Source organism: Phalacrocorax aristotelis, chromosome 1 (assembly GCF_949628215.1).
Source record: "Phalacrocorax aristotelis chromosome 1, bGulAri2.1, whole genome shotgun sequence".
NCBI classification, from domain to species: domain Eukaryota; kingdom Metazoa; phylum Chordata; class Aves; order Suliformes; family Phalacrocoracidae; genus Phalacrocorax; species Phalacrocorax aristotelis.
Window position 1 is genome coordinate 1,931,713 of NC_134276.1, and position 13,639 is coordinate 1,945,351.

A 13,639-nucleotide genomic window follows, 5' to 3' on the forward strand; every position below is an offset into this window, starting at 1 on the left:
CCATTGCTAAAACTGGCAGATACTTCTTCCAGGCCTTTACAAGAATAAAGGTTATGTTAGTTTTTATTTGTAATAAGGATAATAAGCGTAAGTTAGAATAGAGGATTACTGATATATCCCCTTTATTTTGCCATAGCTCTGGTCCACGCCCGGTGAATGACAGCTGGTGAAATGCTGTACTATTGCACCTTCCAGGACTAGGACTGTCAGATATCCTGCAGCAATTCCTGCTTCCTGGCCCTTAAAACAAGCATCAACATTTATATATTTAACTAGCAGCATGTGAGAGAGAGTTTTAAGTCATGGTTTGTTTATTTAGCGTACAGAGGAGATGATACGGTTCCTGTATGGGTCTTTGAAGTTTAGAGGCACCGTGGGCCACCATCCCTCGGTCTGAGCAGCTGGCTTGCAGCTCCCAGCAGACAGCGGATGCCGCACACTCCCTGTCAGCCCCACTGTAACCAGGGCGGAGAGGGTAGCTGCAGTTTAGTTTAGTGTAAATCTGAAACACAAATGCCATTCCTGATGGCGTTCGAAAGAGCTACGTTCATCCGTCAGTGGCTCTTTAAGGCATTTAAAGATGTTGGATGTTCTTAGCTAGCAGACTTTTCACAATTCAAGATCTCAGCCTGTTTTCTGCTGTTAAACGTAGGCCTGTTTCTAGCAGAATTAGTCCCCCTGGAGCGCACACGCCTCGTCATGAAGAGCACATGCAGAACGTGCGCAGATTTCACGAATCCCTGCAGCAAGCGGAAGGGAACGCGCACCGGGTGGCAAAGATGGACTCGTCATCGCTGTCATCGCGCGCTTCTCTTCTAACTGCGCTCAGGTAACGCAGAGCTGTAGCCAAAAAGGTAATTCAGAGCCTTAGCTTTGCAAAGCAGAGCTTGAGAGTGAAGAATTCTTGCATCCAATTTTAAAGGAAATGAAAACATACAGTAACTGATTAAGAGGTATTAGTGGGAGGATGTCAGTGCAATTTACAGCAGGATGAGATGAGATTGGAAAAGCAGGGACTAGGGGGGCAACTCTGCATTAGGACTGAGGCTCTAGAAATGCTGTGAGTCTCTGAAGGGATCTGTTTCCAAATCTGCATCGAATGCTTTGCTTTATCCACCTGTGTACATCTATAACGCGACACACGCTGTTAAACCTGTGGTTTTCACAGGTACAAGAAAAGCCCATAAGCATTTTCATGGTGTGTGGAGCAGGATGTCCTTTCCCAACAGGATGCCTTTCTCCTTGCTAGAAGCACTTTCTTTTGACTAGACTCTAGATTTAAATCAGGAATAAATTTTAGGAGAAGAAGATTTATTATCTGTAGAAATAGAGGACTGAAAGAGACTTCCCATGTCATTCCATCCCTTCCCCTGCTACCACAAGCAATATATCATGAAATCCTTAGCTCTTAAGCAGCTGGAAATCCTCAGATTTTTATCAAGCTCAGTCATAAAGTCAATTTATGTTCTTTGCTGTATGACTTCTATTGGACAGTCATCTCAAGTCCAACTCCTTTGATTAAGTAAGTTTAAAACTAGCTCCCTTTTTTTGGACTTCCAGACTACGTTTCATAGCTAATTCGGCATTTGTCTTCAGTGCTAGCCTCCTGCTTAGAGCAACCTCAACACCTACCTGCTGATCTAGTTTTCAATAATAACCCTTAATCTTGTATTCGCGTATTTAGTGCTGTTGACTAGAACGATACAAATAGAACCAGTCTGCCACAGGCTTTTTTTTTCCCCTCTTACCAAATTTCTCACCACTGCTTACAGAAAAAACCTGAGTGAGCTGGATGAGGTTCAAAGATACTTCAGTCAGAAGCTGACCAGGTCTTTTCCTGACTTCAGTTATGGTAACACATCCAAAGCAAGTCGTGAGGAGCAGGAGAGCGATCATCGGAGCTCAATGAGCAGAGAAGTAGATCCCAACGGATGCCATCTTCTGGAAAAATCTAGTCACCTGGTGTCTCAGGTCAGCAGCCTCATCAGTGGTAAGTTGTCACTTGGTTTGGAATTTTTTGTCAGGAGCTGGCTTAAAAGTATCTTCAGATTTCATACGTAATCAGGACCAGCCCTGGTGTTGGTAATCGGTATGTGTTGGTCTCTTGGGAGAATGTTTCATTCTCTCTGAAGCTTTCAAACTTCCAAACTTCAGCTTTCAAACTCCTGTCTGTAGTGATCGTGTTGAACTGAAACATTCAGAAGGAAGATTAGGTGGGAGTTAAGGCCCTCTCAAGATAGCCTAAATTCTACTTAGACTTCAGTGTCTGTTCAGTAGAAAAAGGGAGGTCGTGCAGAAAAAGACGATCCACAGAATGGAACTGAGCTGAGTCTGTGCTGCTTTGCTAACAGGAATTGGCATATCTCTGTTTTCAGGTGAAATTTATGCCCTACAGTGAATAGCTAAAATAAGGCTCTTTTAGGATAGGTAAGACAAAGCTCTTACTAAGAAGCTTCTCCTCTGGTTTTCACATTAAATCCATCTCCTCTTTTAGAGGCATCAGTGCAATTAATTTTCACTGCCATTAGTGCTATTGGACACAGAATTACATCCTTAATAAGGACGGGGAATGACACAACAGGGAAGGAAAGCGTATCTCCACCTTGTCTCCAGATGTATGTTTTCTCACTCTGGCATTTCTAACAGTTCTGCTGTAACTGCTCTTCACCTCAGCACTAGCCCACTCGCTGATTGGGGTTAATTTAACATTAGCTTAACTGTTCGTGCCTCTCCGATCTCACAGCAGAGAGGTGCTGTGAGCAGCAAAATGATGAGGAAATCAAATCTATGCTGGTGCTTTGACAATAATTTATCAGAGTAGAGAATAAACTGTGGCTCGGAGCGCTGCCAGTTGAAAAGTTATTCTGTGCTGTTTCTGCCTGGGGCTACCTACGGGGAAGCAGCGCTTCCAGGAGGTGGAGCTGAAAGGCACTTTTCTAGAGTCACCGTCCCTGGGGGGGTTCAACCACCATGTTGCCGTGGCCCTTGGGGACACGATTTAGGAGGCCTGGGGGTGTTGGGTTGGAGGTTGGACTTGATGATCCAAGAGGTCTTTTCCAACCTTAATGATTCTGTGATTCTATGATTATCCCATATGATTATCCCAGAATTTGCCGTTCTTGTATCACCACCTTGATCTTCTCATTTTTTTCTCTTTTTCTTCCCCAAGCTTTTGCTCTTTTTATTCCCCTTCTCATCTTTATTAATTGCTTTTACTGCTTCTTTACACGCTCTCCTCTGCAATCTGTCTCAAACTCTTCCTTCTTTTCCAAATGTCCTCCACCATTACCTTATAGCAAGCCGCCTTCTCTCGCCTCAGAGTAGCATTAGTTTGCCATTTAACCTAACACTAGTCAATGAATTTCTCAAAGAATGCAAGAAATGAATAGGAGCTGCTAACCAGGAACCAAAAATAGATGATCGTGGCTTTTTAAAGAATTTGTAAAATCCCCAGAGGTTTTCAGGATTGCACAGATTTTGTTATTGTTGAGGCTTCTGATCCAGTCACCTTTTTTCAGAGCCTGCGTTAGGAGCACAGGCAGCTCTTTGTTCTCAGACTTTATGTTTTTACCACCACAACGGAGCAATAGTCCTGAGCAAATTTCTGTTTTACAAACATTTAATTAACAATTGCCTCTCGTTTGATTCGGGTTGCTAAATCGAACTGAAAACTGGAGAATGTCAGTAACAACTGTGTCTACTGGGCCCCTACATAAAACTGGGAAAGCCATGAGAGGAGAAGGTGGTTAGAGTATCCATCTTCCCTGTCTAGATGAATCCTCTCTCCTTCCTGTGTGGTCTGAACTGCCCAGACTGGTTTTAGCCACTCCAAGCAATAGGTATTTTTTCCATTTAGGTGTACGCTGTATATCAGAGTATTTTCACTGTCCAGTTTTTTTTCTTTGCATTGATGTAGGTATCTCTAGTTCTTTTTCATCCCAAATATTCCCTTTTTCCTTAGCATTTCTGTCCCTCTCCTGGCCTTGCCGATGGTAAAGAGAGCAGAACGCGATCGCATCAGCAGAGTGTTCGGCAAAGCTGCGCACGTTTAACTCCTAACCATTCTTGCATATACGATTTTCTGCAAAAAGCCCAAATAAATCAGCTAAAAGTTGAATTGTTGTTCTGTGCATTTACTGATGCTGTTTTCTGTTAATCAGACTTACAGACTATAACTAAAAATAGTGAAGAATCTTCTAACGTGCATCAGGACAGCGGCAGAGAGCTGGGTGCTACACGTGCATCCCACCAGCAGGATGAAGAAGGTGGAACTGAAGTATGCCAAGGCCAACTTGAGTTGGACTCACCCAGCATTTGCAGCGATACACAGCAGCCATGCTCCTTTGGGAGACCCGTGTTCGAGAGACACATGTTGCATGAATTTCTAGAGCACGCTGTCCCTGACAATGAGCATCCTTTGCCAACAGACTACATCCGGGAAGGCAAAGGTGCTTTTGCCATCCAGACACACAGTGAAGAAGAATACGAAGAAGATGTTATAGAACCACGAGCTCTTAACGAAATAACAACCATAACAGACAAAACTAGTCCCTGGTCCAGCGTGCTGTCTGAAGCGGAGCAGGGTGCTGACGATCAGCGCTCGGTGGATGTAGGCTGTTTGCAGAGAGGAAACAGCGGGCGGAGCAGCACCTTCTCCAGCTTCCTACAAGGTGACAACCAAAGCGCGCTCGCCGCCCTTAGCTCATGCGTTAGCCTCCACGCAGACAAGGACAGTCCTTGGGCGGTAACAGAAGGCTTTCAAAGCTTGAGTAGTGGCACGGAAACAACGGAGAAGGAGCTGTTTCAGCCTGATCATTTGTCCAAAGTTCATCAAACAGCCAATGGCCCTGTAGAAAATGGAAATTGTGACTGGGAGAGAGCATTTAACGCTAAACCTATGGAGCAAAATGTAGAGTTTCGTGCCGCCTCTGAAGAACTACTGGCATTTCCACCCGATGTTGGCTTGACCAACCCACAAACCACAGAAGGAGAGAAGGAGGAGAACGGTGGGGTTGTAAATGAAGATCATCAGGGTGAGGAAAGAAGTGCTTCCGACGATATCTGTGTTAAGAGCGTATCAGCCCAAGCAGGCTTGGAAGGAAACAGTGAAAGCTTTTCTGATGACACTAGCGAAGACCCACTGGAAAAGTCTGTCGACCCGAAAACTGTTTTGTATCCTTCTTTTCTTAAACACACGTTGCATTCAAGGAGCGCGTCCTGTTTCTTGCTTAGAATCTCACTGGCCTCAGAAAAGAGAAATTCCCGGTGTGGAGCTCTTCCCTGTAAAATGAGTCTAGAATGGGTGACCTGGGAAGGTGTTGGGAGACGCTGTTACATTGCGTTTCGCACAACACAGTGATGGCTTCCCTGCCATCTTCAACCAATACGTTCTGTGATCTGTGAGAGTTATTGCATTTTGGGTAGTTTCTTGTATTTTTTTCTCCTTGTTGTTTTTCTCCGTATATTACAGCTCTTGTGGTTTTTTTTTTCCGTATTTAAAGAAACATAGTTTATTTTGCTTTTAAAAGACTTCCCTGCATTTCTTGCGCAGATCCCATATCTCGCATTCAGTTTCACTAAGGTGGCTTGGAATTTTTGCAGGATGAAATACTCTACAAATACGTGAAGTATTAATGTAAAGCAAGTTGGTGTCCCATGCTCTGGGAGGCCAGGTGAGAGAACCAAGTGTTCAGAACGATAGAATTATCGATTAAAATGAAGGAGACTCACCATCTGGGATCCATTAACAGCTTTTTACGGTGAGGCTTACTCCACGCCTGCAGCTCCTGTGGAGCTCTGTGCAACTACACGCTGCCGAAGGTTCTTCCTTAACAGCCCTGCTCAGACCTGATCCTGTTGTGTTTCCCAACTTCTTCCTTCCACTCCAGCAGATGGAAGCCTCCATGAGGCTGCTCAGCATTTCTTCTCATCCTTCCACAGCTCTGAAAGTAAGTATGGGACATCCTTTCCTCTGTGGTCCTGGCTTAAGCGAGTCCCTTCGTTAAAGCTGGAACGGAAGTACTTCTGCCTGTCTTTGCCTGTCAGCGCTCAGGTTGGAGGTGATGGCTTCCAAATCAAGTCAAGGAGAATCTTTCTGATATCTCTCCTCGCTGTGAGAATAATTTTCAGCATTCCTGGCTGTGGCATCTGTGATATTTATGCATTTCTGTTAACCCGTTTGTCTGTTCTCAGTGAACGTTGCTCTTCGTTGGGGTCGGCGCTCGCTCACGTCAGCAGGCTGGCGTGGCAGGCGCTCACTCCTTTAATGTGAGGTAAGGCGCATAATCACGAGGATGGAAGCTGTAACTCGTAATTATGACTCCAATTTATATCTTTTTAGAAAGACAGATAGATATCGCTTAGAGTTTGCAGCAGAGAGCCTTCCCTTGAGACATATCAAGTGACTGTTCTTTGATGTAGGGAGCAGTACAACAGTTGGAGTGGTCGTTACTCGTACGGGAAAGCTGTTTATTGCTTTTGCGGTTTCATAGGTGGGGTTTTGGGGCATAAACGTTTATTTAAAAGGTTAGAGATAACTTTATTTCCAAAAAGTTTGTGGCTCAGTTGTTTTGAATTCTAAATATTATTTGCTTCCAGCCACAGCTTTGCTGTGGATGCTGATGTGGATCGGGTGCTGGGGCAGCTGGGCTGTTTGTTTGCCACTCCCGGAGAAGATAATGTGTTGGTTTCCCCCCCTTATGACCTATGAAACAAACGTTCTACGGAACATTTATGTGGTCAGAAACAGCTCACTTGATTAAACAGAACAGAAACAGGCAGGATCTAATAGCTCTGAAGTAATGGAAACAACTCTACATTAATAAATGTGTTTACAGCTCAGGTCTAATACCTGTCTTTTTGCTGGTTTATGTTGTAAAAATGATCATTTTCTCTGATTTACCTAATATTATCTTTCCCTAAAGCCCTTGAAACTTGTTCCTGCTGAAAGCAGAGGCCTCTAGCAGAGGAGACTTGGGCATAGTGTGCTTCAACGATCCCGAGGTGTATCTTGATTATAACACTTAGACTGCAGTGCGTCTCAGCGCTTGCTAAGCATCCTTTTTGTGCTGTGTCTAAATATTTTTGGAGGAAATGAAAAGCAGAATCTTGGGTGTGTTTCTCCTTTGGAACCTCCTTCAAATTCTCCACGTTTCCTTCTGTCAATCACTGATGCCCCCTTCCCCTCCGTCTCACTGTCATGCGCCCCTTCTAAGTTTTGCTTTCGGTACCGAGTTAACTCCGGTTCTTCCTGTGTGTCTGCAAATCACCACTCAAATACTGAATTACTATTCCGTTGATTGAATATTGAATTAATATTCAGTATTAATATCAGCTTTACTTGAATTCCCTCTCTCGGCAGTGCTCAGCTTAATGGCTAGAAACAGAATAATTAGGGAGGATATTAGCAAGGCACTATTTGGATATAGCTGACCTTAAACGAGCTTAATTCCAGGCTTAGCTACAGCTAATCCTTCGCGGTAGCATTTGTAGGCTTCTGTGGAGACGGGACTCAGTTGTGCCTTGCGTCGTGCCCCCAGCATCAAACAGCCTGCATGAAGAACAAGACGTTTTTCACTTATGCCAATGGTAAAACGGTTTCCTCATAGTTTTGTCTTTAATTAGCCTTAAGAACATCAGTTTCTAAATCTGGATTTGTTTGGTTTCTGCACAGTTCAGCAAACAGCGAGTGGGACAGCAAGGCTGAAACCCGAGCTGTTCTTGCCTGAAGATCAGCAGTCCCCCTCGCTCACGTGGCACCTGGCAAACTTCTCCCTGGCCTCCGTGGTGTTCCTGCCGCCTCTCCCCGTCTTGTCTGACTCCCCACTTTCCCTCTTTTCCTACGCAAAGCAGTGAAGAAACGGCGAGAAGGTGAAGCGGGCAGCCGTGTCAGAGGAGCTGGCGGTGTTTTGAGAGACAAGGGTTGCCTCAGCTCGTGCTGCGAGGACACGGGGATCTGAGCAGGTGCTGCAGCAGCTCAGGCTGGATGCTGCGGTCACCTTCCGGGGACCTGCGTTTTGCAGAGCCTCACGAAAACTCACCTTTTTTCTTTCACCTTTTTTCTCCATTACATCAGGCTTCCGGTTCTTGAGGTGCTTCCCAGCTCTCCTCTTCCACGCTGGTCACCAGCTGCCCCATCTGATCCAGCGGTCCTCGTTCTGCCTCTTTTCAAGTTCAACGAGCAGCTTTGCGCTTTCCTCTCCTCAGCCCTTTTCCAGGCAGTCCCTGATACAACTTAGGGAAAACAATCCAAGTTCATGGCTAAACGTAACCGCATCCGACACTGTATCCCATTTACTGTAAAGCCACAACCATTTCTTAAATGAGTACTGTCCAAACCTTATTTCTGACCGTTGCCTCTCCTCCCTCTTCCCCTTTACTGCCTTCCGAAGTTCCATAGTATTTTATACACTTTTGCTGATGTTTTCAGGGCGAAAATTTAACCTCTCTGGGCGCATTGTTTCACACAGAGGGAATGGCAGCATTGGTTCTGGTTAGGGCTTGGGGCAATCGTCTGCTAGAGTGAAAATAATGAAACGTGATTCCAGTGAGATGCGGGCTGGGAAACCCGTGTTAAGGCTTGCTGCCTTTCAGAGCTGGCCCGCTGTCCTGGTAATGAAGCTGGGTTTTGGGGGAGCAGGAGGAAGTATTTAAAAAATTGAAGAGTTCATAAACTTTTCGTGAAAATATCTTTTATCCTCCCCTCACCCCAAATATTCCAAAAGGATAAAAAACTTATATGGAAACCAGCTTTACTCAGAATAATTAGTATTTGTATACACATAGATTTACTTTCAGAGTAAATTAGAAATAATGCTTTTGTAACAGAGACTTGGGCAGGTTCAGAATAAGAGGCTTTTATCTCCTCTAAAACTGCAGATTAGCAATGGTCGGAACATCCTTTCGTGGTTGTAATGTTTCTCCTTGATCTGCTGCCACTTCAGTTGCAGCCACTAAAGCTCTTCTTTTTTCCTTACTCAGCTTACCCAGAGAACAGAGCTAAGGCTTTTTACTTGCTAAATCCGTCCTCCTAACCTGCTGAACAGAAACGCTGACCTTCTCTTTCATTTGCACGACCAGAAAAAGAAGAAGAAGGTGGCAGCATCCTTCACGTCCGTTTCAGACCGCTGGCTGTGGTCCGTGATTTGACATAAACCTTTTCCTGTCCCGAAAGCAGAAGTAGGTGCCAGGTCACTCCAGGGGTGGGTTGTAGCCTATTAACACACACCTCTTTTCACTCCTTCATCACTGCACAAGAAAAACGAGCCATTTTTAAGCTCATTGCTGAGCCACAGGGTACATTCTCCGCCTCAGTTACTAGAAGTCTTTGACCTTCAAATAAGCCACCCCCCCTCCAAGACCTATAAAATGCTAATAAATCTGTTGGCTTTATTGCTTTACCCCAGCCCCTGGCACGCAGCAATTAGGTAATCCTCGGCTGGTTTAAGTGTCCTGCAGTATCGCTGCCATTTCTATAAAAAGAAAAGTGAAGGGTGATCTTCTGTGCTCAAGTCTTTTCTCTTGCATCTTTCTGGTGAAACGTGTGCGTTTCGTGGCCGAGCATCGGATACGCGGAGCCTGTGACTGTGTTGGCGTAGAGACGGAGAGGGAGAGACCCAGCAGTAGCGCTGCCTGTGCTCCGGCCATAGTCGGAACTGGCAAAGCCTGTTTCCGAGGCAAGGAGTGGTGTAAACACGACATTTCAGCCGCGGGCTCTCGAAACCGTGCGGAAGGTTAAAACTCTGACTGTTTGAAATTGCCCGTTTGATGTATCGTCTTGAAAATGCAGCGCTGAGGCTAGAATGTCTTCTAAATGTTACATGTGCAAGGAATTTGCATATTTCAAAGAAAAATAACTTTATACAGAGCTAAGTGTAAAAGTGTAGCTCTTTCCTGTAGCTGTATCCCAAAACTGGCAGTGAAACTAAATGTGCAAATGTGATTTCATGAGGCTTCTGTGGGCACTGGGAGCATTAACAGTGCTTTTAAACTTCTCTCTCTTTAGTTCACACCTGTGCATGTAGAATATGAGCCAGCAGTGCCCAGGTGGCCAAGGAGGCCACCAGCCCCCGGGCTTGTGTCAGCCCTGGTGTGGCCAGCAGGAGCCGGGCAGGGATGGGGCCCCTGTGCTCGGCCCTGGGGAGGCCCCACCTCGAATGCTGGGCTCAGGTTTGGGCCCCTCGGGACAAGAAGGGCCTGGAGGGGCTGGAGCGTGTCCAGAGAAGGGCAGCGGGGCTGGGGCAGGGTCTGGAGCACAAGTGTGCTGGGGGGTGGCTGGGGGAGCTGGGGGGGTTTAGCCTGGAGAAGGGGGGGCTGAGGGGAGCCCTTCTCGCTCTCTGCAGCTGCCTGAGAGGGGCTGGAGTGAGGGGGGGGCTGGTCTCTGCTCCCAAGTCACCAGTGACAGGGCGAGAGGGAACGGCCTCAAGCTGCGTCAGGGGAGGTTTAGGTTGGATGTGAGGGAAAATGCCTTCCCTGCCAGAGCGGTCAGGCCCTGGCACAGGCTGCCCAGAGAGGTGGGGGAGTCACCGTCCCTGGGGGGGTTCAACCACCGTGTAGCCGTGGGACTTGGGGCCATGGTTTAGGAGGCCTGGGGGTGTTGGGCTGGGGGTTGGCCTTGATGATCCGAGAGGTCTTTTCCAACCTTAATGATTCTGTGATTCTATAAGAAGAGCTGCTAAACCTTTCCTACAGCTGAGAGTTCAGTTCTAGGAAGGTCCTGGGGATAGATAAATGCATCTTCACACCTCTGCATTGCTGCAAATGGACGTCGGGGTATGAAAATCGGAGGAAGAGGATTTTAGCCACTTCTACCTGAAACAGCAAGCAAGTGGTATGATTTCCAAGCACACCTCGGTTACTGGCAGTCGGGAGCATACAAACCCCTCTGCGTCGCCTCGGTGTCATCTAATAGCGGCAGACACCTGTTCTTTGGTCGTGTTTTCACTTTTAGAGTCCAGTGCTCTCTCGGGGTGTGTAATTGCACTGGTGGGAGAACGCGAGCGAGGGGCAGCCATTTCTGCAGCAGCCTCTCGGGCCGACCAGACCAGAGCGGGAACGGCCCAGTTTGTGACGTGCCGCTGGCATCACCTGAGGCAGGAGAAGTACTGCAGCACCTCTGGGTTGTGAACTCTTTAAGGACAAAGCAGAAAATCTCATTTAATTTCTCCTTTAGAAACAATTTTTAAAATTCTTACAACCAGGGTGAGATTATTTCACAGCTGTTTTGGGTCACTGCGTTGGCACAAGCCAACGAAAAAAGCCTTTTCTTTTTGTTTCTGTGCAAATGCCCAGCTGTGCCGTCCCTGGGAGGGCAGGTGGGGCCGGGCTTCACAAGGCAATTTTGTTCTATTTTCCTTTATCTTATCTGACCTGATATGTTACCTTCTCTTCTGAGTTGCAGGATTTGCAGCTGCTCCCACTGAAGCTCATTAGAAATGGCCCGTTGGGTCCCTGAAAGCCATCTGCGTTTATTCCTTACGCAGGGGTTCCTTAGTCCTTTATTCCTTATTCCAAAACGTGAGTCACTGCGTCTCAGTTTCCAGCTGCGCGTGAAGGCGTACGTAGCTCAAGCGAGAGGGGAATTGTGAGAGGCGGGAAGTGCAATTTCATGACCTTTTGAAACAGGATTAATCGGACGATTTGGGGAATTTGATAAAGAGCTGTTGTTACGGCGTAAACTTGCTCCTGTTTTAATATCGCAGTTAGTTCCTGCAAGCCTTTGTCATGCGCGTAGTTGTGCAAACAGTTGGTTTTAGCTCTGTTAGTGGTGGGGCCTCCTCCAGGGTAGAGCAGGGTGCTCGCGAGAGGACAAACAGCATCATCACAGCTGGAAGGGAAGGAGAGTTTCAGAAGCACGGTGCCAGCACAGAGAAGCACCACGGGGTTATCTAGCTGCAACTTGGCCAGTGAATTGGATTTAAGAGGCAGAATTTCCTTATTCTTTCCGTTTTATTGCAGTTACAGACCTTCCTGGGCTGAGGGACAGGGCGGTCCATCCCAATTCTTTGCAAATACATAGAACTGGTGTTCAGAAGGACGTGCCGCTTGAGGCACTAAGACCAGAAGCCTTTTGCCAGTCCTCTGAGCTTTCACTTTGAACAGTTTTCTCTATGAACTGCTTAAAAATGCTGCTACAGAGATCAGGGACCAGCATGGAGCCAGCATGAGCTGGTGACTGCCCGTCTCCAGCCGACAGTTTCACAGACAGCTGGCACAGAAATCGGGGGGGGAAGGATAGGCTACTGACCCGGACTTCTCTGGACAACCTTGAGCAGAATAAGCTGTCAAAGGGAGGCGGTTTAGCCAGCAAGCATCTCTCCCTGCTGCTTTTTAAGCTTCTGATGTTGCCAGGTCTGCCTTTAATCTCTCTTGGCTTCTTATGTTTTGGTTTAGGAAAACTCAGCCTAGAGCAGCATTGAGGAGAAAGAAAGACAAAGCAAGGATTCTCGTAAATATAAATCTACGTGTTTTGAGGACGATAAAAATGGGCAGTGTTTTAAAGTATTACAAGCCAAAGCTATTTTCCTGGATACATTTTGAAGTCTTTTACAGAAGCCTTTTCACATAATTTACACAATTAGCCGTACAAAACCAGGTATTTCAGGTCTAGGTATTTACAGTTAGCTTGTCTTAAGCCTTTTGTGCACTGTTGGATGTGAAACCACGCGAGCCGTTCCCACCCTTGTCATCCTTTTCATTAACCAACCAGCCAGCGACCCAAACCATCATCTTCATGAGTGTTGATCGGTCTGTGTCCCGAAGCTGGCTGTGCAGGAGCAGGCTGGGTCAGCGCAGCTCAGAATCATCCTTTAGGAAATCTCAGCCCATGGTTACAGCCTCTCTTGGCCTTGTCTGTTTACATAAATGGTAGCTGATGGTAAATTAGCTCGCCGTCAGCCTCCTGGGCTTGCCCTGGCTCTAGCAAACGCAGGGACACCCCGGATGTGTAGATCAGGGGGTGCTTTTTATCTACGGACTGTTTTCCCATAAGGGTCTTCACCAGCGATGCTGTCGCAGGGCTAATATTCAACGTGCTCATCACCTGAGCCTGTAAAGCGCAGGTGCCACACAAGAAATCTCCAAAACCGCTTATCCTTTAAAACACCAAAGCCATTTCACTCCCCAAACGGCGCACGTCAAAGCGGGGAGCGCACAGGGACAAGGATCCTGGCGGAGCTGATCACCTCAGGAGACCTTTCCACCGCAGCCGTGCCTGGCGAGGCCGAGCGCAGCTGGGACGGAGAAGCAGCCCAGCCATGTAGGTGAAAGGCCGGACTGGCGTATCGGCTTTCCACATCAAGCCCCGCTCTCCAGGAGACCATCCTGGCCCCGCAGCTTTTAGCGGCGCGTCCTAAAACAGGCACCGCTTGCTGCTTCACCCTCTAAAGGCAGCTGAAGCTGGATTTCTTCTCTCTGGGCGCTTCGCAGGCAGGACCTGGCTCTAAATTAGCCGGGGAGAGACGCGGGTTTCTTTGTACGCTGAAATGATCCGTCTTCAGTGCTGCTGTAACATGTGGGAGGAAGCCTGAGTGCTGGGAGGCTGCGCGCAAACCGGGGATGACATTAAAGTGCTTGAAAGGGTGGTTTTCATCTCGCGGGCTGCCGCTTAGGGGTTCCTGCAGGTGACTGAGACCGGCAGGCC

The 13,639-nt window shown here is 47.1% G+C and overlaps 1 protein-coding gene across 6 annotated transcripts in view; it reads left to right on the forward strand.

Moving 5' to 3' along the window:
• The window catches only part of C2CD3 (C2 domain containing 3 centriole elongation regulator), a 59,905-nt gene that overhangs the window by 44,835 nt on the left and 1,431 nt on the right, over positions 1-13,639 (forward strand). For 2 of the 6 annotated variants that reach the window (XM_075107372.1, XM_075107464.1), the window contains exons 29-32: positions 653-829; positions 1,773-1,990; positions 4,161-5,172; positions 5,846-5,948. In XM_075107372.1, the coding sequence (XP_074963473.1) occupies positions 653-829; positions 1,773-1,990; positions 4,161-5,172; positions 5,846-5,948 (1,510 nt within the window). The remainder of the gene's footprint in view (positions 1-652; positions 830-1,772; positions 1,991-4,160; positions 5,173-5,845; positions 5,949-13,639) is intronic. The other 4 variants (XM_075107719.1, XM_075107552.1, XM_075107639.1 and 1 more) reach the window with 4 other exon arrangements.